This window comes from Buceros rhinoceros, unplaced genomic scaffold (assembly GCF_000710305.1).
Source record: "Buceros rhinoceros silvestris isolate BGI_N320 unplaced genomic scaffold, ASM71030v1 scaffold17413, whole genome shotgun sequence".
Taxonomy (NCBI): domain Eukaryota; kingdom Metazoa; phylum Chordata; class Aves; order Bucerotiformes; family Bucerotidae; genus Buceros; species Buceros rhinoceros.
In genome coordinates, this window is record NW_010404397.1 from 1 (window position 1) to 15,947 (window position 15,947).

Below are 15,947 nucleotides of genomic sequence, written 5' to 3' on the forward strand. Positions count from 1 at the left end.
CTTTAGAAGATTGACATACAAGTTTGCAGAGCTGTAAAGGTAGATCCATGGAAAATATGGATCTAGACATCTATATGATATTTTTTCTAAGCATAACTTGCAAATAAGTGTGCAAAACCAACTAGTAGTAGCCTTACTGCCATCATTATTTTAGCTTTTAAAACAAAGCTGATATTGTTACTTAGAGCTTTTAAATAAAACAATGCTTTAAATATTCACCTAATTAACTGTTAAAGGACACAACAGCATTAAAAAACATTAGAACAGACCAAATAAACTGAAGAATATATGCCGGCAAATTTTCAGTCCTTTTGGAACTATTTGTTGGTATAAAGGCAATAGCCAAGGGAAGGAAAACACAAAAGCAGGTGCAGGACAAGAGCGAGGTGTTCCCTGTAGCAACACATACTGTGTATTTCTGCCAAGGGATGCAGTTCTTGGGCATAACGCCTCTCTGGGTGGCACACGGCCAGCCTCATCCCTGCTTATACACTACAAGTCTAAAGGTAATGAATTATCACTAACAGCAAACAGCTGTCGGGTCCCTTTTGAGCCCGCTCATTCTCTTCCATACCAGAGAAATTCAGTGTGGAGAGTGCACCACCTCTGCCCTTTGGAGGGTGTCCCCGGGCCCTCCACCACTCGGTTCCTTCTGATCTGCTCTGCCAACCAGTTCCCGCTGCCGTTGCGCATGACAAATTTGTCGAGAAACACCAGCTGGCTCTCTGGCCCGTAGAACCAGTTATAGTTGGAATCCGCGATGGCCACAGTTCTCTGAAACCCTGGGGAAAAAGTGAAAAGGCATGTAAGAAAGAACAAATAAACGTAAAAGAGGAGTTTGTAGAGCAAACTACGGTGAAGCCAGGCAATAGAGACAGACACAAACAGACACAGCCTTTTCAGATGTTTATAGACCTACTTGTAAATGAGCCATAAACAGGTTACGCAGGAGCTGTTCCCTTCTGCTGTAGCTAACTTGAATACTCACCTTTCTTCTGCGGCTGTGGGCTACAGACAGTCAAAGTACTACAAAAAATAGAAGCAGCAATGTCCCATCCACTTCCTCTCCTCCCTCAGATCTGGCAAAAGTAACTTTCTCCTTACAGCTTTCACTTTTCCTATGTCAATCCAAACCGTCTAAAGCAAGAAAACAGAGGTTCACCCGTGGAAAACAAAAAATCAGCTTCACCCTGAAACAGCTCTCATGAGCTCCCTTTGCTCTGAGGAACCTGTCCCCAGCAGATGCCCGGGGTCTCACGTGGAGTCAGCACCATTCCTTGCACGTCTGTGCTGCCACACCAAAGCCGTGCTCAGCCCCCCTCACAGACACGGCTAGATTTCAGGGTCTTATAGCCAAGAAAGCTGTCACTGTCTTTTCCACCAGGAATTTGAATGATGTAACTTCCTAACAAATTGTCCTGCAAACAGGCAACAGAAAACGATCATCAAACTCTTGCAAGGCTGCCTGAAACGAAATCTCTTCTGAAAGCTAGAAGGGATCGGCAACGTTACTAACTTATAACTGGTTTTGTACATCTCCATCTTTCGGTCACAACTAGGACATCGAATCAGAGACGTTAAAACACGCTGTAAGAGAGCAAGTGAAAGTACAGAAATATGAAAAAGTTTGGAAAATTGACCCATTATTGACATCAGATGTTTCTGTTTAACTCTCACTTGGAAAAAAGAAAATGGTTCACGTACCCCTGCACAGCGAAAACTATCATTTGAGGCAATTACCTTTTCCATATGAAAAGTACTTTAATAAAAATGGCATAAAAATCTATTTCAATGTTCTGTGGAAAACTGGTGAGCATATAAAACTTTCCTATACTTTTTTTATACTTTCACCCTGGCTTCCTCATTTTCTATTTCTTTCACCCAGTATTTTAGTGTGACGACTTTTTGGCAAAGGAAAAAATCAGTAAGAATCTCGAAGGACATAATTTTTCAAAGAAAAGACCCCAGTCACAGGTCTCTTTCAAGCTCTGAAAACCAGAAATCAAATTCTGAACCATTGCTTTTATTTCCCAAACAACATTCCTATCTTTTGATAGGTTTTAAAAGCTAGTGTTTAGTAAATGACGACTTTAATAAGCACTGATAAACAAGGATGTCTGTTTTGATGGACGATGAAGGTCATCAGCATCACGGCTTGGCTTCGCAGACGAAGATTTGGCATGATGAAGGTAAAACCCAAGGAAAAGGTTATTTTAAAAGATGCAAGTACATTATTTTAAAATAGCCTTATTCAAGTATGAAATTTACTGCTGCTTTAAGAATTAGAAGCTTCATCTTAATTTACCTGAAGGACCTACCTGGCAGGACAGTCCTGTACATAAATGCAAAGTGCTGCTTGAGCCAGGGGTGGCTGAAGTGATTGATATCAAAGTGCCTTTGGACAAGAAACACGTACTGGAACAGCGATCTGGTCGTGTAGCTGCCGTAGGCCACCCCTTCATAGAGGGAGCCATCCGTCACCTCCCGCAGCAGGACTACTGATTTCTCCATGATTGCTAACACTTGCTTGGTCCACAAGTAAGCTTCCTGAAGGTAGCCTGAAAGAAAAAGATGTTGGCAAATCTGAGTACAACACCATAGATTGTCGTCTATGTCATCCGTACGCCCACAGTGGGACCCCTTACAGCAAGGAATCAGCAATACAGAGCTCTGTAACGCGACCTAGCACTGCCGCATCCCTGTAGTTCTAGGGTGAATAATAAAACAGAGTGTTTACACTCAGCAAAGCAAGGTCACATGAGCAGGGAAACATCTATCCAGCACCTTCTGCTAATAATGTGGGATTATGCTTTCCGTCTTAAAAGGCAAATTCCCTTTATGGATTCAGGACATGGAAAAACGGAAGAGCCACGTCAAGACTATTTATTGTATTTCAAATTAAAGCCTTATGGAAACAGATTTGCGGTCCCCACTAGAGGGCTCCAATAACGCAAATATTCCAGTCCCTCTTTTTTCCCTGGCGTGATCACCAGCAGGGTCAGGAGACCTTGGCGTTTAAAAACGCATAGAAGTTTACGTTTGAGCGGCAGTTAACTGATATTCTACTGACACGTGCTCGATTTTAAGACATGCTCCATTCTGCTTATGTTTCTGTTTTGTTGCACAACATCAAGGGCTATCCAAATACAAGTTATTTTGGAAAAATTTTGCACAGTTAATTCCCAATGCAGATTCTCTGTTTCAGAATAAAATATTCCTTTGAATTAGGTTCAATTTCAGCCTCCACACGTACAAGCCCTAAGCAGTTACAACTCTTCTAAAGATAAGACTTCCACAGATCTTACTATTTTGATCCGCTCTACACAAATCGAGAGCTGGGAAGAGGTTGTGAGAAGACCTTCTCAGTGCTTATTGCCTTTACCAAGGAATGAGCCCAGGGACGAGAGCCTCAGCACGGTGTTTATGCACTGCAGAAGTCAGCATGTGGCTCCCAGCAGAGGAAAGACTACGTGCCTCCTGTTATTTTCTTTTGGATTCTCTGGCAGGAGAGGTAGGACTAAATGGGACTGTGCTTTTCTATGGAGAGTCTACCCAGCTCAAAGTGTCTGGACACAGATTATAACCAGTTTTATTTCCACCGTACAGCAGAGCTCAGCTGGCACAGCTCACACCCCAGCACACAGTGGTGCTTGCTGAATGACGTGCATGTACCAGGCCAAGGCAGCGCGAGCTACGTTCCATCCCGCCACTGAGATTGTTCCATCTCATTGCCACAATTACTGTATTTCTGCTCAGCAGAGTGATGAGTAATTCAAACATCCTACTAGTCGAGGCTGCCAAATCCTGCTCAGTTGACAGAGAGAAAAAAGGAAAATGGCAATGTCTATGTTAAACAGACAGCCTTAATCTAACATGGTATTTTTATCTGCTGACTGAAGAGAGAACTGTGATGGGGAAGGCCTGAGCACCAGGGGCACGTGGCACTGCTTACTTCCACTTATGTTACTCACTGCTATTTTGACACTACTTCATTACTCTGATGGAGCTGGCAGCTCAGTGGTCTGTCCAAATAAAATCCCAAATGCTTCCACCTGTGGTGTAACAGCCACAATAACCTTTAGGTTAAGCTTTAGACTACGGCACTTGCAGGAATGGCGTTTTCCATGGTTCAGCACAGCGTATGTATCACTGCAACACATCTATGTTCTGTTTACTTAGGGTATACCTGTGCTATAAAACTACACTTGTAGTATACTAAAAGGAGAGTAATATATTAGCATGAAAAAAAGTAAGAGACTCAGCACTCTGCCAGGCTACACAACAAACCAAGGTGAACAAATCTCACCTAAAATTAGCACTATGTATGTCAATTAGGCCTGACTGAAGTTTCTTTTTCAAATATCTGAATGTTTAACTGCAAATACTTCAATGCATGTGTGAGCCTAGAATCCATTTCGATTAGTTTCATCCTTCAGTCCTTTTGGAAGGTGCTATGCATCTGATACAGGAAGAAGAGTATGTCCATTCCCTCTCTCCTTCCCACTTCTTTTCTCCTCCAGAAAAAGTCTTTCATCTTGGAAAGAGAATTTTTTCATAATGTTTTTTTAAATTTTAGACCAACAGAAAAAAGTCATTTAAATTTCCATTTTTAAAAATAAAGTTGCTCTATATCGAAAAGAACTGAATTTTCATTTAAAAACATAGTCTCTTTTTGACCTATTTTCATGTGAAATATCACCACCATTTTCAAATTGCTCAACTGCTGCTAAATTTCCTTTTTTTCTTTTCTCTTCTTCCCTTCCAAAAAAAAAAAAAAAAACAAAAAAAAAAAACCCACCCCGTTGTATCCAACGTGGGTCAAAGCCGTTTCTTTTCCCTCTTTCCCTTCCAAAAAAAAAAAAAAAACCAAACAAAAAACCCCCACCCTTCGGTGAAGGACATATTGCCCAACTCTATTTGTGAAGTTACCGTTGCTCGGCATAAAGCATAGTTACGGTCCGTCCTCTAATGAAAAGCAGAGTCATCGTGCAAACTGCCAGCTTTCTGCACCAACGCAGGCTCGGGGAAGGATGGGATTAGGAGGAATTTAGCTAAGCCCACTGAATAAACATGGTCTTGAAGGCAATTTGGGGAAGGCAAGATAGGAGGAAAGGGAGTAACTTCCACACATAACTCTTGCTGCTTTTCAGCACATGCACATCAGCGAATGCACTTGTTTGACGAACACGTAACAAAAAGATGACCCCCCAAACACAGTAGGTGCCACACTTCTTTGGGCATCTGAAAGCTCCAGTGGTGTGCAGATGTGCCCTTGCTTAGCAGGGCTGAACAGCTTGGCAATACCATCAGCATCCAGAAACTAGATTTCTTCTTGACTTTGCAGCATGTACGTGGTTCCATTGAGGACCGTGTTTTCAAAATACTTGCAGCACGTACTAAATAATCACTTCATAAAATACTGACGCATTCTGACAAAAGCGGGAGCTGGCTCCGTGACTTCCACCTCTCAGCCAAAGTACTACTGGGGTTTAAAATGAGGATTGCTTATCTGTTCTTTCCCTCTGATTCCGTCATTTGCATGTATCACTTGGACAGGAGGAGAGGGAGGACCCCCAGGCAGAGCAGCCAAAAGCAACTAGTGTGGTTATTCACCTGGGAATTGGCAAGACAGGTTTAAGTCCGTGAAGCAAAGAAGGAGATGACACCCTGCACAGCCACCTCTTGGAGTAAAGATCTGAGGTGCAAGGGCACAGTTCAGAGGGAAAAAGGTAAAGCTCTGCTTATCTCCATGGAAAAGGATGCTGGAAAAAATGGTGCCAAGCTGTGGCCTTTGGGTGGATAAAGTTACACCTTTGCAGCTCTCTCACGGAGACAGGACGGAAGCCTTGGATGACACTCAAGGTTATCCTGTTGTCCTGCTCTCAGCTCGGAGCAGAGAGTGTTTCTGACTGCTGACCTTCATGCGTGGTGTAAGGAGACCTCACACATCACTCTTTACTCACCAGCTACCCTGAAAGACCCTGTCTCTAAATCTGGACTGGATACACTAGGGGACACAAGGGGCTTTTTAGTTCTTAGAAACAGTGAGGTAAGAATTTCAGAATCACTTAGATAACCGTATACACACATATGTCCTGTACCTTGTACATCTGCCCACAGACTTTTGTTCTACTCAGTAAATTAAATTTTTCTACATGTCAAAAGAGCAAACCCAACGCTGCTGTAGTCTCAGAAGCATTTCTAACAGTGCCTGAACCTTGTTGCGTAAATGGCTGATTGAGCTGATGATACACCAGAGAAACGTTCCTGCGGTTTAGCACATACCTTGATTCATCAGAACCAGGCTTCCAGCCAGCAGGGCCACACAGTTGGTGGGCTGGTGGTTGTGGAGGTACTGGAAGCCCCATCCACGTCTGTATGATGCTTCATACATATATCCTGAGGCGTTGGCAATTACCTCAAGAAATCTCTCCTGTTGAGTCTTGCTGAGATAACTGTACAAGAAGTCATAGGCAGTGGCAAAACCAACTAAGGAGTGAGCAAGAGGGACCTCATCCCATGGGGCATCCTTCACGAGCCTGTCAATAAAGAAAGATGCCAATTAATTGAGCGTCATCTACTTATTTTTCTTCTTTACTGTACTGTGAGGTGCGTATGACAATGTCGCTGAAGCTAGGTAATTCACGTTGAATTTTAACACACTTGTAAGCTACTTACCAAGTCTCTCAGACTATTTTTTTCTTTCCTAAGCATGGACAACGTTAACCTTCAAAGCTCATTAATTTTATGAGAAAGATTAGGTTGTTAAACTTTAAAACAGTGCTTGCAACATTCTGGGTTTTGCTAGGAGAAACATACAGAATATTGATTATACAGAAACAAATCTATCTATCTGAAGAAAGATTCACATCATTTTAGTGAGAAAGTAATATTCTATGGTTTAGTCTTCTATAAAAAAACAACCTTTTTCTTTTCCAGTGGAGCCAAATGTTGACAAATTGCTGAATGATGCCCATGAGGCTGAAGTTGTCTTTAAAGCAAGTATATTAAAATAACTCACTACGCTGTTTCTTCATTTCCCAAGTGCATTCCAGGATAGAAGCAGAGATGATGAAATTTGCTTTCAGTTGAAATTAACATACTTAGTAGCATTAAAACCCTCCCAGTGGTTAACATGCAATAGAGGTAAATTGATGCCACTACTCAAATTATTTTCTAGGAACCACCTGTTTGTATCCACTGATTACAGTGAACCTAGCACAATAGTCAATTTGTACCAAGAAAATTAATAACGGAGGTGGAGGTAGCGTAGAATGAACATTTCTTTTAAATCAAGCATATACCGTGTATGAAAAACTTCAGTTTTGCAGTACCATCAGGCCGCGGCTCTAGAAAAATGAAATGTGAAGGAATGCACAGTAAAATATCTTTGAATAACTGAACAGTCATCCCTTGTTTTCACGGTTGTTTTCTTCTTTCACTTTCTTTGTGATGTATTTTTTTTATTACAGAAATCAGTTTTAAATTGCTGAGATGAGAGAGTGTCCTGCTGCACTCAGTGGAAACTCTGTTGTGCCCTTGAAGATGTGCACCTTCAGCTTCAACTATTCTATGACTATACAAATATGATTTTATCTTAATTCATGTAATCAGGAGGCAGAACAAGCAAAAGAGAAAATATACCAAAAGAGCAAGATTTAAAAGAAATCCTCATTCTGCGCTAGGAGTATTTATTCGCGTTCAAAATCCATGAATAAACCACACAGAAGTGATGACCATCAGCCTGGGGCACTGCAGCTGGTAAACCGCAATGTGTACGAGTGAGGAAAACGACCTTTATTTTTATTTCGGTATATCTAACATCATTGAGAGAACTCGAGTGAACTTGGCACGGCCACACCTGTGGGTAAGGAAAGCCTCTGTAGGCACCGTGCATTTCCAACAGTTTTTAAGTGTGGACCTTCTCTCAGCTTAAATCCCGTCTTTTGCTGAGGGAGGTTATACATTCATTTTCCCTTTTTAAACGTGAAATCTTTGTCTCACAGATTTTAAACTAAATACATGAATGCACTCAGCACTGAGCAGCAGGATTTGACCTTCTAAACCAGGGTTTTATCGGACTGGATTACTGTGTGTGATTGCACAATTTTGTTTCTTGGTTAACGGACAGGCACTGACAGAAAATGGTTGTGAACAATATTAAGACAATCAGCTCTAACTGCAGTAACGAATAACTGTCAAAGCATTAGGAAAAGAAGTTCTAGAAATTTACTACTCGTCTTCTCCACATCCACATGCCATTCTCTGTGGGCACTGTCAGGAACACTTCTCTGTTGTGTTTTTCCTGGTTCAAACTCTGAACTTATCAATGAAGTCTTCCAGCCAGGTACAGTCAAATTTCTTATTCATGTTCTCACTTCATTGTTGTGCAAAAAATTACAAACCTGTAAGCCAAAACATTTACATGCTTTTCCTAGATGCCCATTCCTTCTGTATTTCCAGATAAACTGGAAGAAAATGTAGCTGAAGTGGGCAGGCAAACTCTTCGGACTCTCCAGATTTATTTAGACTGTGAAAAATCTGAGTTAACTTGTCAATCTCAATTCTCTGCATCTCTTTTTCTGCCTTTTCCCCTTTCCTTATCATTGAAAAACCTCTTAAAATGTTGTTAGTCCTCCACATAAAAGTGAAGTTGCATTCTACACCAATTATATGCAACACCCTGGAACCATGATTGCTGTCAGAAATCCTCTGAGTCATCAACATACCTTTGACCAGATAAATCACGAACCCAAATTTCCAAAGTATTTTTAGTTTTGCTTTTCACCAAACCTTTGCACATTCGGAAATCGGAGTTCCAATGGTTACAGGAGATTCCACTTTAAAGGCCTCTGCCTGAACAATTACAAAGTGACGGAGGCTACGCTATACATTAGGGGGAAGAAAAGACCCACGAGTTCATTTAAAACATTTAATTCAAAGTTCAGCATCCCTGTAACAACATACAAATTGCTAATTAGAATGTGCTTAAAGCTCTTTAACGATCTTTACCTGACTTCTGCTTAAATGGGATTTGACAGTGGAACTGCTTTATTGTCATTTTCATTATTAAGAGGTATGCCAGCTTTATGTTTGGTTTTGAAGGGGATACTGCATCAAATTCTACACTATAAAAGCTCTGTGCCACCACTTCTGATACTACAGAAAGCACTCTGCTACATGGGAGGGGTTAAATTGATCAGTTATAATGGCATTTAGGTTGTTGTTTTCTTCAGAAAATAACACCCCCCCCCACACACACACATACCTTCAGCATAGAAAGCTTTACGTCAGGCATTCTACACCTCCATACCGGCACGGGTACCCCCTCAGGTGAGACACAGCAATTTTGTCACAGCTTCCCTTAAATTGCAATTCTCTGTAGGAAGTCTTGTACAGCATTTAACAGAGGAGATGCTCACAAGTAATAGGGAAAACAAAGAAGGTGCTTTAGAGACCCTTATTTCTAAACATACAAACCCACAGTCAACACCTGTTCTTAAAATGAGACTCTCTTGAAGTAGTAACTCCTCAGCTGATATGAATCAGTGCACCGATTAACGGGGTTTCAGTGGAACCAAGTGATGTACACCCAACAATGGGGAAGTATGATAAAGTAGCAAGCATCAAACGCTTTTTCTATCTAGATCACACTCTCATTTTTCAAATGGATCTCCACTGTCCCATTTGGTAAACAGCCTGGCTGATAAGCCGTGGGAAAGCACGGTGCCATAGGCCTGCACTGAACATACTGTGTGAAAAAGAGTTTTCAGGGCTATCTATTAACTACTGTGCTCTGAAATAGGAAAGAAAAGTTGTGTGTGTTAATACAAATAAAGACAGGCAAAGAATGCCAATGCTTTACACCGGAAAACAGCTATTTTCTAAGCCTCTCCGGAGGAAAGCTTATCAGATAGTGTGAACCTCAGCTGAGCAACTCACTGTGTCTGAAGACAGCAATTAACCTTCACCTCAATGCAGCATTAGCCAGTTTGGTCTTTTAAAGGTATCAGATGTTACAAAAAGAGAATCCAAAGTCAATTAAAATATCTATAATGGACTCCTCAGCAACTACTTAGCTGCAAGCACAAGCACTTTCAGCAAAGGCAACTGCTCCAAAAACTCTATAATAACAGCTAAACCATAAATGCATGGTTTAACCTACAGATAGTACAAAAAAAGTATTATTAAAATATTTTAATATACCTAGACCTCTATTTGGAAGAGGTGCCTACCTGGAAACTTCAGCAGGTTTATAAATGAGAAAAAAAAGCAAAAAGGGCTGATGATCAAACTCCATAAACAACCACAGCCATATGCAACGTTCTGCACAAAGAGCTGCTGTCTGGACAAATGCTATGAATGGCACAGGACAAACACGTGCCCGGTGTTTTCTTTTAAGTTCTCTTCATCTGTGTCACATAAAATATTTTTGCTCCCTTATTTTAAACATTTAGAGTTTGGCAGAAATCCTCCATGCAGAAACTGGAGAAATAACGGGACCGTGGATAATGTCGGTATTATGAACAGGTAGCGTGGTTTTCCTACATGTGTTGAGAATTTCAGCACCGCGCGGCACAGTTCTTGTTTAGACGTGCCACCTTCTACAGTGAACAATGAATCCGAAGGGGAGGTTAAGACCCAGTTCTTCGCTCATCGATTTGTGATGTCAAGAACCATCATGCAAGCACTGCGCTGTCCAAGGCTCAGACTGTACATAGCACCTTCACTCCGTGTGATTCCGTGCTCTAAATAAATACACCAATCATGCAAAATTTTGTATGGGAAGTAAAAATCAGTATCAACAACAACAAAATCAACAAGAAAAATTATGGTAAGATTACCACAACCTCTCCATTTCTTGACAACATTCCTAATGCTACTAATGCTCTTCTCCCAGTAAAAACAGTTTTCTGTGCTTTCCCCTCATTTCTCTCTACTAATAACTACTTTTTACTGAAACCAGAAGTACTGGTATTTCTGTAAGAAATACAAGCCAAGAGGGAAAAACCACTGTCTGCCCAATTCAAGGCAGGATTTAAATCAAACTCTCCTGTTTAAGTGAATTCCCTGATCGTGGTTGGTGAGGTGTTTAGAATCGCCTTTCCTTCACTTTGCTTAGAGTTCCTGAAAACAAACCGAAGTAAACAGGAAAACAACCCTCTGTAACTCAAGAAACAGGCCACCCTTTCAGTCAGTGTGAGATCTGATCCCTAGCCTCTATGTCAATAAATAATACGGCATCACTGCATGCAAAATGAAGCATTAAGCACATCCTGACACATATATTACACAAGTAATCCACATCCCGATGTTTAATGCTCCAAACTTTCCCACGACAATTTACCGCAGAATAACTCCTGGAGGTTGAGGGCAGATTAGGCTAATGACTGAAGGAAGCGTATCAGGACTCTCTCCTCAGTACCAAACCTCTCATTCTCACCAGGTGGACAGACAGGATACGAGTGAGGGCTCTTTTCTAAGGGCTCACACCTTCTAGAGGCGAAGATGAGTTCAAGGGCAGCCCTCTACCGTTTTGATGCAATCTTATCTTAGACACGGTAGCGGGCTAACAGCATGCTTGAGTTTAATGCACATTAAATCTCAAGTGTGGATGAAAACGCGGCATGTAACGGGGCCACTGTCTGCTTGATCCAGAGATCGATTGCATGATCGTACAATCAACGGCAACGGCAATGCCCTGGCACTCCACAGACCCTTGTTATGGCTCTGACCCACTTCTGGGGGAAGGAGATACAGCTCTAAACCTCCTGTCAGGCAAAGGAGAGAAATATCCTTCCGTGGCCAGAGGGAGCACACATACCAAGAGGGAGTATACCTGCCAAGGGGAATGAGACCACCAACATTTATTTTATAAACTAGACTCAATTTTCAGTATTTTTCTTATAAAGCCTCCAAAACAAAGCGTTTTCTTGTGCTCAAATGGCATATTTTCCTCGCTAATGGAACAACATCTTTCAGATTTTGTTTTGGAAAGAAAAAAGAAAAATCCTTGAAAAAAATCTGTTTCATCCAAAACAACCTCTCAGTTTTCACACTTCCCACATTTTTGTGGTTGGCTGCCAAAACAAAAACCCCATTATCTGCACAACTTAAGAGTTCTCAGTCATTTGCAACAACAAAAATGTTAACAATAAAAGACGCCCTTGAAAAAGCCATGATTTGTATTTTCGGAGTCTAAGGTAAAACAAGCCAAGTTTGCCCCTATCCCTTTACCGGTCGCGCTGCAGCAGCAGCCTCTCTGACGCGCTGGCGTTCACTGTAGCTCAGCTCACAGGAAGACAGGCAAAGGAGTGGTTAAATGTGAAGGGTAACAGGGAAAGTACAGGGAAAGAAAAAAAGGCAACACACACACAACATTTTTCAGAAGTTTTGAGAGCTTGCTTACTATAAAAGTTGAGTCGGGTTGAGAAGCCAACTAATTTTACTCCTTTGGAAACCTTCACTACTTTCTGTCCTCCCTTCTCTCTGTTTCCCCATAGGTTTGTATCATCATTCGGTTGCTTCTAAAGCCTCTTTCAGATCCTCTTTTGGTTTTGGCTTTGATCACAAGAGAAGCCTTTTCACACTCGTCTGGCTCTTAGCATCACTCATGATCCTTCCGTGCTGACGTATTAATAAGCAAGAACTGAATCTGTTTTACTGGTTCTGAGTGCTGTATGAAGCAGACGCAGAAATTTAGTCATGTTATTATCTTAGCAATTACCTCTAGCTCATGTTGTAGCAAATTTTTACACCAGGCGAGCCAAAAAGTGAGCTCCCTGTAGCTACCACAGAAATATCTCCTAGGGATCCTATCAGTTAAAAAAAAGAAGGTATTAAAGAAGAATATCCTCAAAATCCTGCGAGCCATTTAATTTCAGTCGTGCACAGTTTCTATTTTTAAATGCCACATATGAGAAAGATAAAACCAGCATATGCTAACATAACATACATTCCAGATACCAAATTCACCCTCCTACTCTTCCTCCTCTTTTTCTTCCTCTCTGTAGAAGACGACCTCAGCATCCCCCAAGCTTCTTTTATACTAACTAACTTCTATGCTGCAGCCTTGTAACACCCTCCTAAGTTTTCTTTGACTATGACTGCTGTTCGATTACTGGGAGTCAAACAGATGTTCTGCATCCGTGGTGTCAGCAGAGACTCACTGCATTTCAACTTGGCACATGTGAATTTATTTTGCTTATATGTATATCTACATGTTTATTTATTTCTATGATTCGTGTTGTCCTACACCGAGCACTGTCTGGATGCTAACAGCAACAGTCCTATTGCATGCTCCAATACTTTTAATTACAGGCACTAACAGAAGGCTATAGAATTGCTGGTTAATAAAGTCACAGATTCGCTGTGCTGAAGCCTCTCATTAGCTTCTCTTTCCTTGCTGCTGTTTCCTTGGAATGTTTGCACATGGTCGACAGTCATTATCTCTCCTCTGAAACCCACAGAGTCAGGCTTGCTGTCAAATCCCACACCTCACTGCACATTGGTAACGTATTTCCCTTCAAAAACGGTGCGTCAACTATGTGCAAACACACACCCCCACCCAAAAGAGAGTACAGAAATCTCTTGCCTGGCAATTGTGAATGGGGACCTTGCTCCTGCTGTAGGAAAGGTGCAGAATTTGAGAACTTCTGAGGCATTTGTTTATAAGGCAGCCCTAGTAAAGAAAAAGTTTTTCGCAGCCTTGTCCAAAGCACAGAATTTGACTGGACTTTTATTTCTATACGACGTGTGACTCTGATTACGTCACTCTGCTCAGTGCAGGAGCAGGCCGAGGCAGCATATGGAAAGGATCATGAGTACAGATCCCCTCAGCCAAAAATGCGCTTCTGGTGGGGAGTGCTCTAGGGGCCAATCCGAGATTAAATGCCAGAAAACACATCTATATCCTCTGTTCTCTGTAAACTAAGATAATACAACTTAAATCTAAGGACAAATTTTCCCTGAGATTTTAGACAGCATCTAGATACCAAATCCCAGGAAAACCCAGTGAGTTAGTTTACACCAGCTTTTCATTTTCACAGGCAAAACCATCAAAGCACATCTATTCTTACTGAAATACTAATGCACTACGTTTCCCCGTTCCCATATTATTTTGGGTGATTGTTATAGTTAGCTATTAGCCATTGCCCATTTGTTTATTCTCACATGTAAACCTACTCCAGGATGTGGCAATTAACAGATGCTCTATTACGAGCAGCATACCTATCAACATCCCTTGTTATGACAAACAGCTCAAGCTCTGTCAGCCTACGGGATGAGAACTCGGTTAAGGGTGTACTTGATTATGTGATATAAAATGACTACTGTAAGAGATGAGAAAGGACAAAAGTGCTTAATTACGCGCCCCTTCCATGCATGTATCAATTACGGGTTGGCCTTCTCATAACTGTATCCTGAGATAGTGAACCGTATTTGGACTGTTGAGGATTCTTGATAAAGACGAACTTTGAAATGTCAGTCTCCTCAATCTCCCGGCACTATGGGACAAATAACCAGTGACATTTAGAACTGTATTTTATTCAAATACTGCACATAGTACCACAATACACTTTTGCTTTCTGGTAAAGCTTAAATTTTATTTAATGTCACCACAAAAATTAGAGGAAACTCATCCAGTTGGATTTTTTGGTTTAAGTTCAAAAGTTATTTTAGAGTCAATGCCGTGTCAGCAGAAGTCAAAAGAAATCCAGACTATATCGTTAAAAGCATGAAGGTGCCAACAAGGACTCTCTATGCCCACTACATTTAACTTCACAGTGCACACTGATGAATCCACCAGGGATAATTTTTTTTGAGCAATTTACATGTCAGTCGAGGCACCTACACTATAAAGGAAGTCTAGGAAGAGAACAAGTCCTCTTTACTGATGACATAAAGAGCTTTGGCAGGCGAGTCTCCTAACATTCGAGGTTCTAAACTTGAGCAACATCAGAACTGCTCCTTCTTTCCACCCTCCTGATGAGAACACGTGTTCTCAAATCACTTAATAAGGATAACATTTGTCGTGTACCACCCAGAGGTGATACTTTCCCCAAAGTCTGTGGGAAACTAAACATGCCTAAATAGACTGGACAACCTTTTTTTTTTTAATTACATACTGTGACATTGCCAGAATAGTTCATGTACATAATATCTAGCTGCCTGCTGGTAGCACATAGGCCACAACTCTCTTATTTGCCAGGCTTGTTCTCCTAGTCTTACCCCAAGTGGAGAACTGTGTGCAATAGCATGTTTTACATAATAGTGAGTTTTACATAATCTTCTGTCCACTCCTTCAGCTTCTGAAGCTGCAGACCTAACTGAACTTCGTGTAACTGGAGGTTATACAAAGAGCAGCTCACCCCAGCCCTATTGTATATGTTTCTGATTTCCTCCTTCTGTACTTGCCCCAGGAAGCACATTGCACCCGCTTCTTTTGCGGAGCGGAGAATCTTGACTGACTGCTGAATGACATGTCTCCCTCAGAAGGGAAAGATGGGAAAAGCACGGCTTCTCTTTCACTGAGGTGATGCAAGATACTTGCTTTAGAGAGTAGTTTGGGGCAGGTAAATATCATCAAAGCCAAGTGGAAATAGGATATCAGCTCAGTTCCGATTGGTATCTGATCAGCTGGGACAAAGGAGACCATTATGGCAAGGGACAGAGCAACCACAATTAATCCAGGGCAAGAAGCACAGGACAGACGCAACTGAAATGAGGTTGTTGAGACACTAAGTGACAATTAATCCAGGGCAAGAAGCACAGGGCAGAAGCAACTGAAATGAGGTTGTTGAGACACTAAGTGAAATGTAGGAAACAGAGAGACAGACACAAGTATGTTCCACTACTCAGCATACTACTTGCTCCTCTTTCTTATTCCATTAAAACAGATGGCCATGTAACTATGTGTTTACACTATCCAAAGCAAGTTAAGAAAGAGT

The 15,947-nt window shown here is 41.4% G+C and overlaps 1 protein-coding gene across 1 annotated transcript in view; it reads right to left on the reverse strand.

Moving 5' to 3' along the window:
* Positions 1–574: 574 nt before the first annotated feature.
* LOC104491033 (dermatan-sulfate epimerase-like) overlaps positions 575–15,947 on the reverse strand; it is a gene marked incomplete at its 3' end in the record, with an annotated part of 17,659 nt that continues 2,286 nt past the window's right edge. Inside the window, exons 2-4 of the mRNA XM_010133388.1 lie at positions 6,286–6,539; positions 2,319–2,558; positions 575–782 (exon numbers count right to left, since the gene is read on the reverse strand). Of these exons, the coding sequence (XP_010131690.1) occupies positions 575–782; positions 2,319–2,558; positions 6,286–6,539 (702 nt within the window). The remainder of the gene's footprint in view (positions 783–2,318; positions 2,559–6,285; positions 6,540–15,947) is intronic.